A 17,420-nucleotide genomic window follows, 5' to 3' on the forward strand; every position below is an offset into this window, starting at 1 on the left:
TAATAAAATAATTTTAAATTATATAATTATTTGGAAATATATACATGGGTGATAAAGTTAATTTTAAAAACAACAAAAGGAATAAAAATCAGAAAGTTCAGAAAAGTTCTGGGCACTGGTGGCTCACATCTGTAATCTTAGCAACTCAGGAGGCTGGTTTGAGACAATCCCAGTTCAAAGCCATCCTTGGCAGATAAGTCCAAGAGGCCACATCTTAACTAGGTAAAAGCCAGGCTAGAGTCATGGTTCAAGTAATGCAACACTATTTTTTAGCAATAAATTCAATTGGGGTGGCTCTGAGTTCAAATCCTGCTACTAGCACTAAAAAAAAGAAGCAAGAAGCAGAAGCAAGAAGCAGAAGAGAAGGCGGAAAAGAAAGAAGAGGAAGAAACAAGAAAAAAGAAAAGAAAAAATTGATAAATGATTATTTCTAAGCATAGGGGCATAATGAAGGAAAAAGGAGGGTCTACCAGGCAAATGAAATCTTCCTTAGTCCACAATAGTTTTTAATATGCTTAATATCTGTGCTTGTATTACATACTTTATGTAGAACATGTGAATATGCCATAGTCTTTAAAATCAAAATCTTTGGATCACAGTTTGAAGCCAGCCTGGGCAGGAAAGTCCATGAAATTCTTATTCCCAATTAACCACCAAAAAGCTGGAAGCAGAGCTGTGGTTCAAGTGTTAAGACTGCTAGCCTTAAGAGGGAAAAGCTCAGGGATAAGGCCTGGGTCTGAACTTCAAGACCCAGGACCAGCACAAAAATTAAAAGAAAAAGATTACACCTTAAACAAAGAGCAGTGTTAGGCCAACAGGATGGGAGGGAGAATCAACAGGTGATGAGTTGCTTGTCACCAAACTTATACAAGCTCAAGTAAGTACCCCCTCTTCTCTGTGTTTGAATATTTTAAGGGAAATGTCAGCATTAGTTAGCTGGATGAAGTAAATCTTGCCGACATTTAAAATAACAGGATTCCCGGATCAACTGATAAATGAAGTTAACCATACACATTAGCCAAAATGGCTAATGATAGGAAACCCATTTCGGTATTGATAACTTGTGCCATTCCATCCCCAAATTAGGATAAATCAGTTGTTTGTAAAAACAAGCTGATTTAGACAGACATTTTGCTTTGATTTTCTCCTTGGTGACTGATTTCTTAAAGGTTATTTTTCATTTCATGACGCTGGGCAGTTGCAAGGGGAGGAGGATAAATGTGCATTTCTAGTGTCTTCATGAGCATCTTACAAAGAGGAGGCTGTAACTCATTTTAGTAGGTAACAAGTTAGAAGGATGGTCTTAGAGAAGTTCATACCTTTTCAGACTCATGAATCTTGAAGTTGAAACTTTCACTACAAGGGTTGCCGAAAAAATTCCTCAGAACCTTCACTGTAAGTTTGTGTCAAGGTTACTCTACAGAAAACACTTAACACCAAGAAAAAGGTAGATGGAGGAAACTCACGTGTGCCAGCAAGGATAAGCTTCAGTGCCTGCAAAAAGAATAGAAGCCAGAAGGATTTCCAGGCAAGGATGTGCATGCTAACTTTAATGAAATTCCCCCAGGAACCTCGCCTATTCTTAGACCATTCTGAGAGGTTAAGGGTTTCTGCAGGTAACCTTGGCAGATCTGCTTACTCCTTACCCACTCACTGGCCTATGTCCAAGTACTACCATCTATGGCTACAGTGAAAAAGATATCCACCAACTTCAGTCCAGAATATCTGGCACTGGTTGGATCAGAGGACAATGCTGATGCTGAAGCCTGAGGTAAGACCACACCCATTTCTTATCAGTATCTTTCCTAAGGATGCACTGTGGTTGCTAGTATTCTTTTAAATGAGATAGTTGTTTCATGGTTAAGAGAATGATGATTAGTGAGGACAATTATCCAGTGAAACCAGGTAAACTATTGCAGACATGAATCAAGGTTCTGTTTGTGTCTTCCTCAGGTCAGATATAAGGAACCAGTTTTGAAAGGTAAGGGAGTAAATTATCTGATTATCCTGCCTTGGAAATCACTAGCCTGGAAATAACACACACACAAAAAATCCCTTAGTGGGTCACATGACCTTGCCAGTTCTCAAGGCACATCGCCTCTCATCAGGACACTTTGTGGAGCCTCTGAAATCTGTGGAGGCTGCTCGCTGCCGATGCAAGTGGAAAGCAAGTGGACAGAGAAATGAGCATGGCCTTGCTCCTGGTCTCTTCGGTGGCACTCCTGAGCTTGGCATCTGGATGTCAGCATCGCCTGTGTCGGTGCTCTAACAGAGTTTTCCTCTGCCAAGACAGCAAGGTGACAGAGATTCCCTCCGACCTCCCCCGGAATGCAGTCGAACTGTGAGTATCCAAACGGGAACAGCTGCGTCGCTGGCATTTGTGCACAGAGAACTATTATCATTTTCACATTAGGCTGCTATCTGTGGGGCTAAACTATCTCTACCTTGACCAAAGGCTTGAATTAAACAAACTTCCTCAGCTCAACCTCTTGCCCTGTGGCTTTCCAAGGATCTTAGTGTGGAAACCTTAATCCAAAGACAAAGGGAGAGGATTGTTAGTCTTTTGAGAACATTTGTGCAACGGTCCCGTACTCTTGAATAGCCAGAAAAGCAACAGAAAAAGAAAGAAGAGGAGACCTAGAACTAGAGGCAGAAAGGCTACTGATGTAAGTAGAATACATAATACGTATTTCCTGGGGACACTGTATTGGAGAATGCCTAAGCTTCTGTGGCTTTGAAAGCATCAACAAACAGTTCCTGAAGTGGGATTCTGCCTCCTGAAATAAGAGGAGGTGGAGGAGAGGAGAGGGGAAGAAGAGAGAGGAGGTGAAGAGGAAAAGAAGAAATAAAGCAGAGGGGGAAATATTGAGAAATCATTCGCATATCTGGAAAAGTGTGGTGCTAACTTTAGATTCCTGGTGAATTATTTTTACAGGAAGCAGACAGTCTCCTCAAGTTGAACAAGAAGTTGGGCATCATCTTACTGTGTATCTCCCTTTTGCAAATTGGGAATCTGAACTCACCATGGTTTGAGGTAGAGCCCAGACTAGACATGAAGTTTCTGGACTCTGTGCTTTCTTCCACTCCCCTATATCTGCCTAAGAGCCCAGCAAGGCAGGACTACTTGTTCACATGTCACAAAGTGAATTTTCACTTAGATTGCTATATCCTTGGTAGGTGGTTTTATGCTAAGGATTTCAAACAGAATTCACTATTGGGGCTGGGGACCAATTTCCTCTCCTTTCCCCCAAAATGACTGATAGTCTTTATTTCACTGTGGATCATGGTCATCCTTCCAGTTCACCAGTTGCTCCATCAATGTGTTGTTACTGCATTTCAGATTTCCCTCGAATCAAATGGCAGCAACTTGGTTGTCTGCTAATCCTTTCCCATGGATCCTCATATCCTCGGGGCCTACCAGAAGTAGCCACAGAGACATGGAAAATAACCGGCTCTCTCTCTGTTTTGGCTACACTGTCTCCCATGAGACTGTTAGTCCTGATTATGCTGGGGGAAAAAAATGTGCCTATGGAAAAAAGATGACAGTCTGGTTTTATGAGGTCTCTCAAAACCAGGAGAAAGTCTTGGACCTGAGGCTCTATGAGAAGTCACTTGTTACTAAGTACTTTGAACAATTTTTATTACTGAGTAATCCGGCCTTCTGAGGTCCAGATTCTTTACTCCTAAAGCAATTCTAAACAATCTGCTGGGTTGGATTGTGCCTAACCTCTTCCTATGTGTCCTTGTGGGCCCAATTTTCCATCCAGTTACTGAAGTTGACTGTCCTTTATAAATTTAATTTGGGATGGCATTTGTCTACCCCCTAAAACCCCCTTCTGCATTAGGCTTCCTGCTGGGTGCTATGTCTTCACCAGAAAAGATGTTTGTTTTCTTTTTCTAGTCTACATAAAAAACACTGGCTAAAAAGGAAAAGAAGGAGAAGGAGGGAAAGAAGAAAAGAGAGAGGGAGGAAAGAAAAGGTTTATTCTTACACCCAAAACTTGCAGTATATGTGTATGGATGAGGGTAGAAAAAAGTAGGCCTATGATTCTTTTCAATGACATTAAGGTATAAATGATTTAAATCTACTAAGTTAGAAATGCATTTCTTCCCAAAAGTGGTATGCAACCAATGGAAGAGCTATTGAGATTTTATGGAAGGTGATTGTGGAGACAGTGGGTTAGACAAGTAGCAGAAACAAATTTCAAATTCTTGATAAAGGCTGGCTTTGGGTAAACTTTTACTAAGGAATACAAAATAGAGGATTATGGTACTCAAATATAGGAACAGAAAGAAAGTTTATGCCAGTCAGCTACTGGCATTGCCCTGAACCAGAGAAATGAGGATTGTTGTTTGGGAGTTGTAAAGATTAAATTCTCCTCGCTGCCTAATCTGGGGAAGGTTCTTTCCTTGGTATACTCCTTAGTAGATAGCTCTTGAGTTGAACCATCCTACATTTAGCTTTGCAATCTTCTTGGCAATGTGTTCTGAGGGAAAGAAGGAAAATGTTGCTTTGGTGTTAGATAAAATAGAAAATATATTTGAGGATATTTTTGGTGCACCAGTCACAAAAGAGGAGATAAAATGAAACTCAGATGTTCTATTAGTAAGAAAGAATAACAATTACTTTTATTCCTTAAGAGGATTGGATCAGAACTATCTGGTACACAGGTAGAAGAGAAGTAGAAAGGCCCATTTAACTTGTTTCTCATACACTTTGAAGTGCTCCAAGTTTGGATATGGAGTCTAAAGATGATCAGGTCCAATTCAGATAGGTAGAATATCTATGCTTCATGGATTGTAATGGCTCCATCTATCAGCATGGGAACTTCATGTACCTTTGTACCCTATCATTTTGTCCACCTTGTAGTAGTTTTCATTTCATTATGCCCAGCTCTAAGCTATCATCAGAAGAACCAAGAAGCCCCATCCATGGCCCCACTCGCAGGGAGATTCTTACCCATAGGCTCCTATGATCTTCTTTGTGTGGTATGCCCACTATCTCATTCAAATTGCACAATTTAACTGCAAGTTTGATACTATCACTATGCTCTGCATATGGTGCAAATTGAAGCAGGGAAATGCTGAATCGTTTGGGCAGTGATGTCTCTGCAGCAGCGGGATTGTAGAGAAACCGGACTCGAATTTGTGTTCATAGCTCCTTCACAGGTTGTTTACAATGTATGTCTTATAATTATTTTCTTCTTTGAAAAGATAAATTGTCCTTGAGAGTCCTTGAGGAGAATGTGTCCTTAGGAGTTTCTCCCTGAGAACTTGTGCTAGAAGTCAGCTTTATGGGCCATTGCAGTAGCTTCTCTATCCTGGTGGCAGTATGGAAGTTCCTATAGATAGCATATAAATATATAAAATATAAATGAATGAGCAATAGGTGTTTTCAACTAAAACATAAAGGACACGAAAATGTGTGGTCCATATAATGTCTACATCATAAAAATTATTATTTTGCTTTCCAGTCATGTAAATGTAGGCCAGTTGATGCCTATAATCCAGACTACTCAGAAGATGGAAGGGTTGATACCTGTAATCTAGACTACCTGGGAGATAGAGCAATTGATGCCTGTAATCCAGACTACTCAGGAGATAGAGGTTTATGCCTATAATCCAGACATAGGAGGATCATGGTTCCAGGCCAGCTTGGACAAAATGTTAGCTACCCTCGATCTTAAAAAAAAAAAAAAAAAGCCACGTGTGGTGGTTTATGGTTATCTCCTATATAGGAGGCACAGATGACAGCATGTGTTCTGAGGCTAGCCTAGGGAAAAAAGTGTGAGAGATTGAGAGATCCTATTTTAAAAAATAACTAAAGCCAGCTGGGCATGGCTCATGCCTATAATCCTAGCAACTCAGGAGGTTGCTATCTGAAGTTATGGTCCAGAGCTCTCTCTAGGCAGACAAATCCATGAGACACTGATATCCAATTGACCATAAAAAGCTGGAATTAAGAGGCATGGCTCAAGAGGTTGAACACTAACCATGAGCAAAAATAAATTCAACAAGAGCTTGAGATCCTGAGTTCAAGCTGCAGTTCTAGTGCGTACATGTGTGCACACCACACACACACACACACACACACACACACACACACACACACACACACCAAATCATGGGACAAATCAAAGTTGGCCCCAAAGCAATGTATTGCCCATTTCTGATTTAGAGTCTAACTGAGTGACCAAGTTAACTATCAATGGCATCCACACCTGGAACCATAGAGAAAGCACTGAGATTAGAGAATGTATCCAGAGCTGGAGCAGTTTGGAGGTGGTACTAACTGAGTGTAACTGTTTCTGACAAATCTGAGATGAGAGAACCTGAGGAGATTCCAAGATTCCAAATTAACTATACAAAGAAAACTTTTGTTATATTTACAACATATATATATTTTGATGAAATTTATCTTGTCTGTATTGCTCATTGCTCTTCTTTGATTCTTTATCCCCTTTCTCCTCCCTCCTTTTGTTTGCCAGTCCTGGGATGAGCTCAGAGCCTGAGCACTGTCCTTGGACTTTCTCAAGGCTAGAGCTCTACCACTTGAGCCTCAGCACCATTTCCGGCTTTTTTTCTATGTATGTGGTACCGAGGAATCGAACCCAGGTCTTCGTGCATGCTAGACAAACACTCTTACCACTAGGCCAAACTCTCGGCCCCTCCCTCCTTTATACTAGTCTAGTTTTTGGTGAGTTTCACTACACTATTTTCATATATATATATATATATATATATATATATGTGTGTGTGTGTGTGTGCATGTGTATGTTATAATCATGTTATTATATATACTTTTATGCTATCTATCATGTATATACACATATACATTGCATACTTCTCTACTATGAATTAGGGTTTTGCTCTTTCCTGTGGGCTCCTGACTCTACAATGGAAATTATAATGTATTCATAACTCAAAGAACTGCTATGAAGACTAAATGAAACACTGTAGCTAAACAACACCAATTTAACACAAATTTGGAAAAATATTATCTGTAGTGGTGCTGCTGCTGATTCTGTGAATGATAATATCAGGGTGATGTTCTCATCTCTGAAATGTCATCAAACCACACTTCTTTCAGAGGGCTTTTCTGAAGACCAAAATCTGTCAAGGATTATGGGCAGGCTTTAGAAAAAAATCACTATATGGAATTTTTTATCTTCTAACTTTTTAAATTATTATTGTTATCATTGCTGTGACTATTAAGTAGTTGTACAAAATGGTTTTAATTTCCTAATTCAGGTTATGAATACAAGGTTTCTTGGTTGGTCAATGTTACCTATTTCTTCATACATCCATAAGGATTTCTATGACTGAAATAGTTTGCAATCTCCCTCTTGTTTAAGAATCATTGCCTCCCATGACTGGTTGTAGCATTTATATTTGATGCACTTAAGATAAAGCATTTCTTAAGTCTGTCAATGTTCACCAAGAACTGCTGGCATGGGTTCATTCTGAACAATGTCAAAGACATTGGAAGGGATGTCTGACTTATCCAGGAAACTGCTGCAGCTGGAGGCAAGCAGTGTACCACCTAGGATTAGAATTGTTATACCACCTAGAATTAGAATTCCTCAAGGTAAAGCAATCACCAATTCTAAATTGGAAATTGTTTATCTGTATGAATAGGCCATCTTTTTCTCCAGCGGGGTCAGACTTCAAATACTGTAGGAGAGAGATGATGACCATTCTGGCCCTAGTAACAGGACTTCATACCAAGATTATAATAGAGCCTTTCTGTGTTGAACCTTTACCTCACAACAACTGCTCATATCTCAATGTATTCATTTGACTAGTACTTACTTGTAATTATCTGATAATCTTTTCTTTTTTGTTGCTCTTTCTTTACATTTCTTGTCTAACTGTTCAGACTGTTGTGAATATTGTAGAATCATAGATGAAGATTTGGTTAGGAATTTAAAAGCCCTTCCTTGGTAATTCCTTAGTTCTAAGAGATATTTTAGTCAGGTGCGGTGGCCACACCTGTAATCCTAGCTACTCAGGAGGCTGAGATCTGAGGACTGGGTTCAAAGTCAGCCCAGGCACTAAAGTCCATGAGACTCTTATCTCCAGTTAACCACCAGAAAGCCAGAAGTGGTGCTATGGCTTAAGGAGTAGGGCCACAACCTTGGTCTGAAGAGCTCAGGGAGAGCACCCAGGCCCAGAATTCAAATCCCACAACTGACTAAATAAATAAATAAAAATAAACATACATATAAGGGATATTTTAGTGTCCAGAACCAAATGAGAAGCTTTTGATGAGCTAGTAAGTTGAGTGATCTCAAGTAGAGTTTTTGATGTTTGATTGACATGTTCAATTGTGGAATCTTTCCCCTAAAAGAATCTTTGGGGGTTAACTCCACAGAACGTATTTTCTAAAAAGGCTGGTCAATAGGCTATTCTATCAAACCTTAGTCACCAGAAGAGTCAGTTCTGAAGTCTGAACTACAGGCAGACTCCTTGGCTCCAATCCATTGCTAAAACATAGCTAGACATGCACCCTGGGGGTGTTTCCATTACTTTCTGTCTGAGAAGTATACAGTTAAGAATATGCTGTATTTTCATGAAGAAGGCTGGTCTAAACTACAGACTTTACATGATAGAGCTAGTTCTTCCCTTGTCTATCCAAATATCCAATCACTTTCATAAACTCCTCTCATAACACTGCCTGCAAGAATTCTCTCATTTCATTGCCATCATCCTTGCTTGGGCCCTCATCAAAGTCTCGATTTTACAATTACTGTGTGGAAACAAACTAGCCCACCCGCTGGCATTCTATTTCCTCCATAAAATGGCAGTGTCGCCATATTATTATGATAGCTCTGTTCAAAATCATTCAGTAGTTCAATAGCTCTTCTTTCCTATACCTTACCATTCTCCAACAGGAGCCTGCTCTTCACGGCTGACAAGAACTCTTTTATCATGATGTGTGCATTCACACTGCTCTGTCTTTACGTCTGTCTGCTCTGCTCAGTTTCTTCTTTGCTTCTTGCTATGAATCTGAATTATGATAACCACCCTCTAAGTCTGTCTTTCTCCTGAAGACATCCTTTACCACTTCATCTTTATTTAATCTTGCCTTTGTCTGAACCCTGGTTCATTTCATTTTGCACTTAATCTTGATTTGCTTTTAATTTTTCAAGTGTGCCTTAGTTCTTCAACTGCAGTGAAAATATCCCTGTGCTACTTATTGTTACAGGTTCTGTGCAATGTATGTCTGGGCCCTCAACTATGTGTAGAACAAATGAATTAATAAATCAGGGGGAATTACATCTGTTTATTTGCTCTGTTCCTCAGTATTGAAGAAAATTCTATAAAAGATGATTATCGCTCTCTCCTGCAGTGAACTACTATAGGATTTGATAGTTTTCATGTTTCCTTTTGTTTTGTTATGTGTTTGTTTTAACAAAATGCCCATATGTCATTCTAGGATCCATTAATTTATTCAGAAAAAAAGCGCAACAAGTCTGCTAAGGTGAAAGTTGAATATTCTATACTCTTATGATTTGAAGTATGATATCTGTTTCTCTATACTTAAGAATAATATTGAAAATATAATAAAATTGCCTACACACAATCACTTTAAACCATATAGAAATGTTCACATGAGTGTAATGTTGGCCACTTAGGATCGGATCTCAAATCCTCGATGTTAAGTTTCCTGACATACTTTAATTGTAATAGTACTAATAAGTTATCAAAAACAAACACTCCAACCAGACACAGTAGCCTAAGTCTGTAATACTAACACTGGGAAAGCTGAGAATCATGAGTATGAGGTCAGCCTGGCTTTAGAGATACTCTATCTCAAAATAAACAAACACAAACAGAAACCCCATCTACTCTTTTGTGCAACTTGCATTAGGTGCTCAAGTCTAAACACTCTTGACACTCCTACTACCTTGCTCTATGTGTGTGTGTGTGTGTGTGTGTGTGTGTGTGTGTGTGTGTCTGCACAAGGGCTTAAACTCAGGGTATGGGTACTGTCCTTGAGCTTTTTCAGCTCAAGGTTGGTGCTCTACCACTGGAGCTACAGCTCCATTTCCAGCTTTTTGCTAATTAAGTAATGATGAACTTTTGCACTGCACTTCTCAGACTTCAGTCTCTCATGTAGCAGGATTACAGGCATGAGCCAGCACTAGCCAGCAATTTTGCCTTTTTAAGACATCTATTTGATGGAAACCAACAACACCAAGCTCATGCTAATACTGAAATAATCCTTAGTCTTTACATAAAATCCTGTACCTGTGATCATTCAAGATGACACGTTACATCCTGCATTTGGAATGTAATTGGGCTGGGAGATAGGGAGGTTTATATTCACTATAAGAGAGTCCAAAAAATAACCAAAGGAATAAAGAACTCAGTACCTTGAGGAAAAAGAAGCAGAAATTGCATTGCAGTGAAGAATGTTTTAAAGTAGAAGATGAACTCTACCCAAAGAATTGGCTAAGAGCTATAATTTAGTCATTATCAGCAACTGAAGAGCAAAGATTTGATAGTATAGAACTGCATTCACTAGGGGAGGCTAAAATCTGTTTACCTCAAGGGGTCTCTCTGCTATTCCTCCTTACCCAAAGAAGCTTAAACCATAAAAGCTGGACATGACATCCAAGCAGAAAATGGGAAGTTCACTTAACATTTGATTATTCTTCTCCAAAGCCACTAATTGGATTAAGAAGTCACTGGGGTTGATTGGACTGCTTTTTAAAAAATTTTTAATGGTTCCAATTGTAGACTCTTCAATTTACCTTTGTTTAGACTAGATTCTAGCTTATATATCCCACAAGGTCAGCTAGGAAAAAGATAATTATTTTTAATTGCCCAGGATCTGATTATAATGAGATCTGAATGTTTGTTCTTAATCTGACCTCTCCCCAAAGTAACTGGGAGCATGTCCTATATCTGTGACCTGGACATACCATTACCTTGTTCTTTCTTATGTATCTGCCACTTGATCTGAAAACTTCCAAGGCATATTCAGGAAGTATTTGAACAAAGCAAGCAATCATTTGTCATGGACTTGAGTGCAATTAAATTTTCAGTCTTAAGAGTAGCTTGAATCTTCTCTCTTTTACCTTTTTTCTTTTATTTTCAATAGAAGCCTGTTGTATCATTCCAGCCTTGATGGTAACTTCTACCAAACAGGAACTTCAAAATTTTCAATAAGGTTCAATGGCTGAGAAAGTTCAACCATTGCAAATATTTCAGAGAAAACTCAGGAAAGATTGATGATGTCGAGTTTCCAACAACTCTAAAAATGCTTTGATTTGACAAACATTAGGCACCAGAACTTCCACAAACCAACAGATATATTTTTTTCTATGTCTCAGATTCTAGCAGTTCTGTAATGCATATACTGCTCTGCCTCCAGCTGTGGTGCTCTGTAATATTAGTAGCTGAGGATATTTCTCTTGGGTTTAATAAATGGTTCCCTTATTTTAAAAGGTAACATGGAAAACCCCACACACATACCATTTTTTGTTATTTTTAGTTTGCTAAGGGATGCATGTGGTATGTATGTATGTGTGTATGTATGTATGTATTCATGTATGTATCTTAAGATTCTCAGACTGTAAACTAGGCTGGCACAAAATTCACTGTATAAAACCCAAGCTAGTCTCAAACTTATGAGACCAAATTTCAGCTCTACCTATGCCCTCTCCAGTATTGAAGTTATAGGCGTCCCCTACCACATACCAAGATGGTGATTACTTTTTTTTTGCCAGTCCTGGGCTTGAGCTCAGGGCCTGAGCACTGTCCTTGTACTTTCGCAAGGCTAGAGCTCTACCACTTGAGTCTCAGCACCACTTCTGGCTTTTTTTCTATGTATGTGGTACTGAGGAATCGAACCTGGGTATTTGTGCATGCTAGGCAAGCACTCTACCACTAGGCCAAACTCCCAGTCCCGGTGATTACTTTTAACAAAGAATATGCTAGGGCTCACAACTCCTATAATGATTTTGTCCCTAAATAAACCTAGTCTGGCAACTCACTGAGCATTGCATCTCCCCATTCTGCTCTTGGACAAGAAAGGCATGAGGAAGGGTTTGTGATGTGGAACAGACTCACCCTTGAGCACTATATGCTCAGCAATGGCTTCAGTGCTAAACTATTCTGTCTCCTCTGTGAAAGTCTATGAAATTTTGGTTCTTATTTTGTGCAATCACATCCCTAGATACTTGCCCTCCCCTTGTGATAACACCCCCTCAATTGCTCTCAAAGCCTCTCTTCTCCCTTCCCTAAACCCTGCCTCCAAGTTTTTGCCCTGTTTTAATTAAAACACTCAGATTTGGGACAAAAAGTTAAAGTACTAAGTTTGACATGGAGGCACTCCATTGTTTGGCATCCAGTTAACAACTCTGTCTCCTCAATAAGAGTTCCTGCTCTTAATCCTGTGTCTTACAAACTGTTTTCTATTCCCCAGTTCTTAGACATGTCTTATATCCCCCTATCAAAATGCCATTATTTTCTCTAACCTGAATTTATTTTCCTACTCCAATGTTACTCATCTTTAATGCCACAGGAAAGGGCTCATTTCCTATGAAGTTTTCTTTCCACAGCAAATATTTATTGATTACATATGTGGAGGACACTGTACTGGGTACTTGGGAGAAAACAATCAATAGGAGATACAAGGTCCCTGTTCTTACAAAGTTGCTAAAAGAATCAGCCAACAAATAATGACAGCAATCTTTTTCCTCACTCTCATCCAGAACAATTGAAATTCCCCTCAGATCCCAGAATAGTTACAGTCACAATCACTAATTTGATGATTAATTGCATGTTGCTTTGTGCAATATAAAATCAGATAGATAGTGGAAATGAGAAATGATGCCCAGTGAAAACCAATTAAAAGACAGAAACATGCCTAATGGCAAAAGGAAGCTGATAAGACAGGCAGCTACCTTTCTTACCCAGATCTACCCTTCTGAACACCAAAAGGTCCCCTTTAGGGGCTATGTAGTCATTTCTTAAATTCTCCATTTAAATATAAATATTTGTTTTCTTTTGTAAGGAGAACACAACCTTGAAATAAAATGACAAATGAACAGCAGCATTAATGACAGGATAGAAGTGTCCGAGGTCCAAATATTTAAAATTGGCTAAAAGTTATCAAGTTGTGAAAAGCATGTAAGGAACTGGATACTTTGGAATTGAATCTGATATTGATACATAACTTGGAAAAGTTTCCGAGCAGCTGGGTATAATCTCCCAAAGTTGGAAATTTCACAAAATTTGCCTTAACACAGCCCATAGGTCTCCAAAAATTCCTCATCATGGCAGGAAAGAAGAAATCTTCATTTAATTGGTAATTGTTCTGTGGGAAGCAGAATAAAATTGGAGAAGAGGTAACCAAAGTGTAACAAGAATATTTTTAGATTTAGAAACCAAACAAAAGAAAAAGAATGAGAAGACTGATGGAAGAAAGAGGTCATCCAGAATTGTGCATGCAGTAGCAAAATTGCTTATCATGCCCTGAGTGTGAAAATCTGCTGCGCTCTTTCAGTAAGAACACACAGTCTTGAAATGGCATCTAGTTCCCCCAAACAAATATTAAAGAGAGGGGTTGAAAGAGAACAAACAGTTCTGATAGTCAGATAGGAAGACTACAAAGCACCCCTTCAGATCCAGACTCTCAGGGAAGATTCTAGAGAAAGAAGAGCAACAACAGCAACTGAAACTATAGTGGCCTCAGTAAACAATCTAGCTGGCTTTTGAGCTGCACAAACTCCCTGATGAAGATTCTTCCAAACTTTGTTTTTTCATATATTTTTATTGCAATTAATAGAAGCGTTACATTATATTTACCAGATAGAAGGTGCATTACTACACAAACATTGATACCCTTTCTCATGTCTTGGATCCCATTCCCCTCCCCCACCCTGCCCCTCATCTTGTTTTCCCCCCTTCCCTATCCTATTTCAAGTAACCAAGCATAAAGCTTACATTGGAACATTTTGGTAGCTGGATAAGGAGCTTTGAAAGGTGTGGGGATCTTTACATCCAGCACCTTAAAATGCTATCCAATATCTCCATATCTGAAGCCTTTAGCTTACTCTGTCTACAGATCTTTGGCATGTAGCATAGTCGTTCACGACTATAATCTGAGCTATTCAAAAGTCTAAAGCAGAAAGACATCAAGTTCAAATACATCCTGGGCACCATAGTAAGATATCATCTCAATTTTTAAAAAGCTATAAGATGAATGAATAGCTCAGGGAAAGAGCATTTGTCTGGATTTTATAAGATCCACAATACTACCAAAAATGAATCTTTGTTAAGGAAGGTCTCTTGCCAAATTGCTCTGAGTGGGAAATAACCACTAATTCTTTTTAATTGATATACCTCACTGTATTTCTGTATCTTGCTGCACTTCCACCTCCTACTCACTCCAAAAGATCACCAGTACTTCTACTCATTAAGCATTTCAGAGGTTGTGTGGTGTGAATCCCATTGGTTTAGGAATCCATTCTGTAGAGTTCACCATGCTAGCACTGCTTCATCTCTCCTGTGGAAATCAGAAGACCATGCTGTTACAAGGTAGATTATTTTGTTGGTAGTGGGTCTTGAACTCTGGGCCTGGGCACTGTTCTTGAGCTCTTCAGCTCAAGGCTAGAACTCTACCATTGAGCCACAGTACTACTTCCGGCTTTTTCTGTGTATGTGGTACCAAGGAGTCAAACCCAGGGCTTTGTGCATGCTAGGCAAGCACTCTTCCACTAGGCTAAACTCCCGGTCCCACAAGATAGGTTCTGATTAAGAGTTCATGATATTAAGGACATGAAGGATAAGACCTGAGATCCAACATTGATAATTGCCAAGAGGTGCCATTTTACAACTTTAGCACCATGTTCACCCATCCTCCTTACAGTCATACAATTTTGTTATTCTAATTCCTTTTTTATATTTTTTATTATAATTAATAGAAGGGTTACATGATATTTGCCAGATAGATGGTGCATTAATTCCCATACATTGATACCCTTTCACATGTCTTGGTCCCTATTTCCCTCCCCCCACCCCCCACCCCTCATTTTGTTTTCCCCCATTCCCTATCCAATTTCAAATAACCAAATACAAATATATCTGCTATATCAGGTAACAAAGTGAGATACTGTAACAATATGAGATAACCAAGGGACAGCAAAAGAGATGAGAGATAACATAGTACCTTAAGAACAGCAATCATTCATTATATGGCTTATGTTTCTATATCCTAGAGATCCTTTCATTTAGCATCCTACTATATGGCCTTTTGTATCAAGGTTGCTCCATGCTGCTGTCAGTAAGAATGACATTGCCCCATTTGTTAGGAAATGGAAAGACTTTAAAAAGATCATATTAAGACTCAAAGGAACTTAGGCTCAATGGTTTCCCTCATTTGTCATAATCAGTATTCTAATTCCTTTATCCTTCTGACTTCTTGCTTTTAAGAAAAAAAACAACCTCACACTGTCTTCTCAGTGGGGTTTGAAAGGGAACAAACAGTTATTTGTTTAATATGCCATCACCACCCAGGAATCTCCATTCATTATTCCTCTCCTTCAATCTGTTTTCACTGAAAATTCTTGACACACATGCCAATAAACTTTTCTTTATTCACAGTATGATATAAGCTGTGGTTAAGTTATCTTTCAAATTATAAAGGGATAAACATTTAAATGTGAGAGGGATGCCCTCATTTGATATAGGGCTAAAATCTATGAGTTATCTGCCCATGTTTTGCAGGAACGAGCACACCACACAGCTCACCAAAGTCCTTGTCTCTTGTGACTTCAATTGCCTGTGCCACCACACTTTATTTCCTCTTACATTTTTTGCCAAACCTTGGTCTCCTCTGCCAAATGCCTAGGCTTCATCCTGGCCCTTGCTGTCCCATGTATCTTTACACTTTATCAATACTCCCTTTTTGATGTGCTCATCAGATTAATGGCTTTAAGTCTATGTGACATTCAGAATTCTAGGTGTCATGCTTGACTTCTTCATGAAGCCCCAGACAAGGAATATCCAACAAAACCCTTGACTTTTCACTTGGATCCCTTACTGGCATCTCAAAACAAACAAATGGAAATAAGTACATATAATCTTTGCTCAAGTCCCATCCTCTCTACTCCCAATCTTGATTGTTTGTATGAATGCATATGTCACCAAAGCCTCACCTCCAGATCACTCAATCAAGCACTACATGTTGGGTATTTGGCATCCCAAATATAGCTTTGAAGTCTATCTTTCTCCATATCATCCCCTACTACCTCTTCATTTCAAGTCACTATTGTCTCTTGTCTGAGCTACTGCAGTAGTTCCCATCACTTCCCATCCCCTGGGCTGCAACTGTAGCTGCAGTCCATCCCCATGTGACAGTACGAGCTTTGAATTACACTCAGAATAAAATTTATTCAGCCTATATTTCACAGCTACCTACTGTGATAGGAAATATGCTAGGTGCTTGAAATAGAGCAGAAAGCAAAATATAGGAGATCTGTGTAGCATCTTGTTGCTACAGGCTTTGTCACATTCCTGTGCTAAAACAGGATAGCAAGATTCCTTGCATGGTCATATTAGAAGTCAGTCACACCACCATATTCTTGATCAAGAAAAATTAAACCAGGGGCCAGGACTTTGGCCTAGTGGTAGAGTGCTGGCCTAGCATACACGAAGACCTGGGTTTGATTCCTCGGTACCACAAATATAGAAGAAAAAAAAAGCTAGAAGTAGTGCTGTGTCTCAAATGGTAGAGCTCTAGTCTTGAGAAAACCCAAGGACAGAGCTCAGGCCCTGAGTCCAATCCCAGGACTGGCAGGAAAGAAAAGAAAAAAAGGAAAAAAAAACCCAAACACTAAAACAGAGGAATGGATTGTAGCTGAAACAGCAAAGCTGTCAGGCAGCCAGAACAATCATCTTTGAAGTTCTTGATGAGCCCTTGTACAAAAGAGAACAGTTGTGCAAACTAGGAGGACACAAATGTCATCAAAATAGAGTTATTCATCTAATTTTCTATTTTAATGCTTTCTATGTGCATTATTACTTTTTAAAACTCAATTATACACATCTTAAATATTGGTCTGCCAACTGGTAATGGCTCTGTCACTTAAAAATAAGGCTGTGAACTGCTCTTCTTGGCAGGTCTAACAGTTTTTAAACACTTTGATATGGTGAGCAAAACACGTAGAAATGGAATTGCAAGCCCTGCTTTCCAGGGCTACTTCAGTTTGGTAGAACAAAGGAAAGAAACAGATTTATTTTCTCCACAGTGAGACAGAAACAGAAATGACCTTCTTTCTATGTATTTACAATTCTGGCCATTCAACTGAAGTAATTTCAGCCACAAACAGCATACAGTTATACCAAATGGAAAAGGAGTCAAAAGTTATATCAAAATCCTGAGTTCAACATCTTCACAGCAAATC

At 39.1% G+C, this 17,420-nt stretch overlaps 1 protein-coding gene across 1 annotated transcript in view; it reads left to right on the forward strand.

The window, feature by feature from the left end:
* The first annotated feature begins 2,183 nt into the window (after nucleotides 1–2,183).
* Nucleotides 2,184–17,420, forward strand: part of Fshr (follicle stimulating hormone receptor) — a 147,440-nt gene continuing 132,203 nt past the window's right edge. Inside the window, exon 1 of the mRNA XM_090336152.1 lies at nucleotides 2,184–2,341. Coding sequence (XP_090192278.1) covers nucleotides 2,184–2,341 — 158 coding nt within the window. The remainder of the gene's footprint in view (nucleotides 2,342–17,420) is intronic.

Source organism: Megascapheus bottae, chromosome 7 (assembly GCF_031878675.1).
Source record: "Megascapheus bottae isolate mThoBot1 chromosome 7, mThoBot2.hap1, whole genome shotgun sequence".
NCBI lineage: Eukaryota > Metazoa > Chordata > Mammalia > Rodentia > Geomyidae > Megascapheus > Megascapheus bottae.